The following is a 5,207-nucleotide window of genomic DNA, read 5'->3' as shown; positions in this document are numbered from 1 at the left end:
CCATGATATTTCAGATCATGAAAGTGCTACTCTGCCTTAAGTCTTTGGATAATAATTACATGCACCTGAGACACTCACCAGCCTGAGAAATGTGAGTGATGTAGATATGAAATTGTTTAGGTCTTTCAAAGCGTGACAGTTTGGGGTTGCTTGCTCCTGCAGCCAAAATGAGCCTTTACTGGCTGGTATATTCAAGAAAACAACACAATGGGTTATATATCTGAAGCGCTTTACAAGCTGGCCCCTTTTAAAGTTTTAATGACGTTTTAAATGCAGCATAGTGAAGCAACTGTGATTATGCCATGGAGCAGATCACATGGGCTTGAAGTTTGATTCTGCTGAGTTGTAAGTCTGTCACCTCAGGCAGCTTTCTTCAGCATTCTGGAACCAGTTTTCATATAAAATATCATCATACTCACATCATAAGATCATTATAAAAATTAAATAAATTAGTGTTTGTCAAGTGCTTGGATGAATGCACAGTACATCTCATCTATTTATCATCTAGCATTCTATTTGGGAAATATGTGAATATGTATTACATGTAGTGTTTATAGCAGAACTTAACACAGAATGAGCTCTCCAGGAATATTCATTATTACTAATATTAGAATAAAAATTTGAATAATAATAAAATATTTGTCTGAGAATTTGCTCCAGGAAAGTCTAACAGGACACAGAAAAACAGGCAAATGGGAGAAAATCAATCTTTTTCTTTTGACTTGGTTAACCAAAACAGAGGCCATTCGGGTGGACTTTTCTCTGGGGAGATGTCTGGACTCTTCTTAGCCTACCCTCCATTTCTGATCAGTCAGGAAGCAGAGAGGAAAAGGGAACTGAAAAGACAAACAAGGCCTTTCTATTGTTTATCTCTATCACCCAGAGTCGCAGGGAACAGGATGCCTGCAATGCATGTGGAATACTCCTTACCATGTGAGACACACAGCTCGGGACTACCTCACACAGCGGCCAAGCAAGGACGCTTAGCATCCCTGGAAAGATTGACCCTAGGGTTTATGAGAATAGTTTTATTCATGAAAATCATCTGACGTACTAAGAGTAACAGCTTCCAAAATCTCATGTTTTTTGTTTGTTTGTTCATTTTGTGTGGGGGGGAGATCCTGGAATCCTAAATTGCCAACACATTTGGAGGCTCTCCACCTGGTTCCCCCTGGAGATGCCCATCCCAAGTGCAGACTCTGTAAATGAAATACGATTGTCATCTTGTGGCAGCATATCTGAATTGCAGGTTTCAATGATCTCAGCTGTCACCACTCAGCAGTCACAGTTCATTTTTAATCACTACTTCTCTTGCCTTTAATCCCAGCACCCAGGAGGCAGAGGCAGGCAGATCTTGGTGAGCTCGAGGTCAGCCTGGTCTACAAAGTGAGTTCCAGGACAGCCAGAGCTCTTACACAAAGAAATCCTGTCTTCAAAATCAAACAAATAAACAGTCAGAATAAAAGAAAACAAACAAACAAACAAAAAACAAAGCAAAAGGAAAAGTAAGAGAAACACACACACACAAGAAACACAGACACACAGACACACACAGACACAGACACAGACACAGACACAGACACACACACACACACACACACACACACACACCAACAAACACACCATAACAACACAAAATCAGAAGCCAGGATATATAATCAAAAGACTAATAAGGTAAAAAATGCCCAGACAAAGCGTTATGAGACACAGAAACTTCCAAAAATACCATTGAATTCATTTTTTATTGACCATCTCTTGCTGGGCGTGGGCCTGCCCTTAGGTGTGATTTGTCTACCCAGTGTGAATCCATTGGAGAAACTATTTTTCTCCTCTGTAAGCCGTTGTCAATTGGAGATCTTCTTGGTTAGGAATGGGGGCTTGTGTTCACCTTCCCTCTCAGTGCTGGCACCTCATCTGGTTTGGATCTGCGTAGGCTCTGTGCACACTGCTCAGGTCTGTCTGGGTTCATATGTGTACCAATTCTGTTGATTTAGAGGGTCCTGCTTTCTTGGTGTTCTCCAGGCCCCCTGGCTCTTATGCTCTTTCCACCTCCTCTACTGCAGAGTTCCCTGAACCCTGACAGGATGGGTTTAATGAAGATATCCCATTTAGTACTGAGTGTCCCAAGGTCTCGTACTCTCTGCACATTGTCTAATTGTGGGCCTCTGTATTAGTTCCCATCTGCTGCAGGAGGAAGTTTCTCTTATGGTGGCCGAGTGAGACACTGATTTATGGATATAACAGAATGTCATCAGGAGTCATTTTATTGCTTTGTTCCTTTAGCAGAATAATAGGATTTAGTTTTCCTCTAGGTCTAAGTGAGTTAATACACACACATGTGTGTATTATGTGTGTATACATACACACATATATGATATACATCTATATGTATATCAGTAAATGAATTAAAATGGTTATATATATATTATTAATTCATTTTTCCTTAAAAATGAATTAGAAGATGGTTTCTTTATCTCCTATAAATACACTGATAACATATAATAATTTTATGAAGTGATAACCACTTACAATATGTTCTATAGATAGCTCTTCTTCTATTTTCACTGTAAATAAGTTCTGATGGGAATAATTCATTTTGCCTAATGGATCCCATGGTTTTACAATAAACAAATCAATCTATATCCGCACAACACTGTTTTTGTAAAGTGTCTCACTCTGCAGCTAAAGCTAGCTTTGAACTCTGAGGCACTAGGATTGCAGTCATGCACCATATGGCCCAGCTATATCCAGCAACTTTGGTACTTTTTCTTTCAATGGATACAGATTTTCACTCACATGGGAGTATGGCTATTTATTAAATGCTTAAATTGGTACACATTTAGCATTTAAACTCACATTTGGTATGAGTCTCCTTATCACAGGAACAATTGCACAGGAATAACACAGTGAGGAGCAGAAAAGAGCATCCTGCATTCTGAAATAGAACTCGCATTTTTTAACTGGGTCATGGCACCCAGGCTTGGTCTACCAGCAGCCACCGAGAACCAAATGCGATACAACATGACTTTGAAATGGGCATCATTCCACTTAGTGCCAGCATACCACCACCACCACGAGATAGTTTGTCAGCGTTTAAGATGACTTACAAGTAAAGGTTGTATGTTCTCCATAAAAAATAAAATATGTGTTAACAAGGAAGATGCTCATAAAGGAGACAGATGAAAATTACTGGTAGATTTTCCTGAGCCATCTTATTATGCAGTGCCCTTACAGCTTTTATGAAAAGATCTGTTCATTTTTAATTAAAAACTCATATGTGGATACAATATCTTTCCCTCAAGCTCCTCAGCCCTCCCACCAATCTATTTCCTATCTCCCCCTCAACTTCATGTCTTTTTTTTAAAAAAAAATTTCAGATGATTTTTATAGTAATGCTCTTGAAAATTAAAGTATTGAGATGAATTTATATAAAACAAAACAAGTTACTTTAAAGCCAGCAATTCAGTGGTATCTAATATATTCACAGCATTCTTCAGCCACCACTTTTACCTAGTTTGAATGATGATCTTCACCACCAAAAAACCAAAAAAAAAATCAAAACCAAAACAAAAAACCCCCTCTGTTTCCAAGTACCAATGTTTTGGAATGATATAGGAAGTGAGTTTCATGAGGTGTATAGTGTTTCTGTATACTGTTTCAGAATGATTTTACCCAGGAGTCAAAGATCTCAGAGGGCGGTCATGTCTTGGTGTGGGTGTTTATTTTATTGCCAAAGCTTTTTCAGCCTAGTTATGTCAACTGGGAGGAGTTGGTAAGCAGAAGACTTAGAGCCTCAAATGGCGCCATCAGGACAGTAGTTACACTGATGAAAAGAATTCAGTGGTGTGTCGAGGACGGCCATTGGCTTTGAAGATGTCACACATTCCTTTGTGAACAGAAAAGCCAACAAAAATGTGGCCAAAGAGTCTGTGGCTTTCATTACGCCCATTTTATTAGAGAAATAATAGGTTTATTTATGCAAATTTGTGGGAAGGTGTGCAGTGACTGGTGTGTCATGTCCACCAACTCAAGGTATAAAAAGTCGAGTGTGGGAGAGATGCTCCATTCCCACTTGGGTAACTTGCTCTTCACAGTCTCTCCAAATCTCTCTCCACATCTGCCACCATGACTCGCTATTTCTGCTGTGGAAACTACTTCCCAGGTTACCCTTGCTATGGAACCAACTTCCACGGGACCTACAGAGCCACCCCCCTGAACTGTGTTGTGCCTCTGGGTTCTCCCCTGAACCACGGCTGTGGAACCATCTACAGCTCCCGCAACTTCTGTTATGGCGGCCTTAGTAACTACCAAAATCCAGGCTGTTGCTATGGCAGCAGCTTCTACAGGCCATGGGGCTCTGGCTCTGGCTTCGGCTACAGCACCTACTGATGGACCAATGGCTCTGAAGACTACAGGACCCTCAGCCAGTTATCTTCACAAGGAACAACCTGAAAAACAATGTCTGTCGTCCAGCCTCCCATGTGCTTGGAAGATACAGACAATTTTCAATGATATGGCTCTTCAGTGATGCTGAACAGGATACCAGTGCCACACTGAAACTCATCTACAGCTAAGGAAAGCAAGACACAGCTTTTTACAAAAGACTGAAATCTAGCAGTGCAGGAGGTAGCTTACCTCCCAGGCTGTTCTGCTCATATATTAAACTGCATCAACCTAAACGTATTTCTAATTGGAGTGTTTGGGCAGGGTCTTACTGTTAGTCTCTCAATAAATCTGTTTCATTCAGCATTCATACTTTTGTTCTGGCCTTTTATTTGACTATGTTTTGTTGTATGTTCTTAAATTCACCAACCATTTCAATCTCTAACAGCTGATTTTAACTAAAGTTTATGGGTGGGTATGACTGATGGTCACTTTTCTCCTCCAGTAGTGTGCATAGTACCTTTCAGGACTGTGAAAGTTATCCAGTAGTAGTGAAGCTTCCAGGTCAGTCCCAGCTTGATTTTTTCATGTTCTATGACCCAAGTATACGGTGTCTTCAGCATTAGGGTCTTACCATCAAATAAGTACTGGAGGGTAACCAAGAGCAATGGCAACATGCTGATGTTTGTGGGTCTGTAAGTCCTCATTGGCCAAGAACTCCAAAGAAAGTAACCCATTAGTACAAAAGTGGTACGAACATCAAGGGAGCAAGAGCCACTTTCTGATTGGATGAAAGGTCCACTCCACAAGATGAAACTCACACC

At 40.4% G+C, this 5,207-nt stretch overlaps 1 protein-coding gene across 1 annotated transcript; it reads left to right on the top strand.

Moving 5' to 3' along the window:
* The first annotated feature begins 4,125 nt into the window (after window positions 1–4,125).
* Window positions 4,126–4,389, top strand: LOC128111612 (keratin-associated protein 7-1). The gene has a single exon (XM_052739866.1). The coding sequence runs from the start codon at window positions 4,126–4,128 to the stop codon at window positions 4,387–4,389; it is 264 nt and encodes an 87-aa protein (XP_052595826.1).
* The last annotated feature ends 818 nt before the right edge of the window (window positions 4,390–5,207 follow it).

This window comes from Peromyscus californicus, unplaced genomic scaffold, assembly GCF_007827085.1.
Source record: "Peromyscus californicus insignis strain IS unplaced genomic scaffold, ASM782708v3 Scaffold_16__1_contigs__length_79575227, whole genome shotgun sequence".
Taxonomy (NCBI): Eukaryota; Metazoa; Chordata; class Mammalia; order Rodentia; family Cricetidae; genus Peromyscus; species Peromyscus californicus.
Note: the sequence above shows the minus strand (reverse complement) of the source record. Positions and strands in the feature narration are given on the sequence as shown.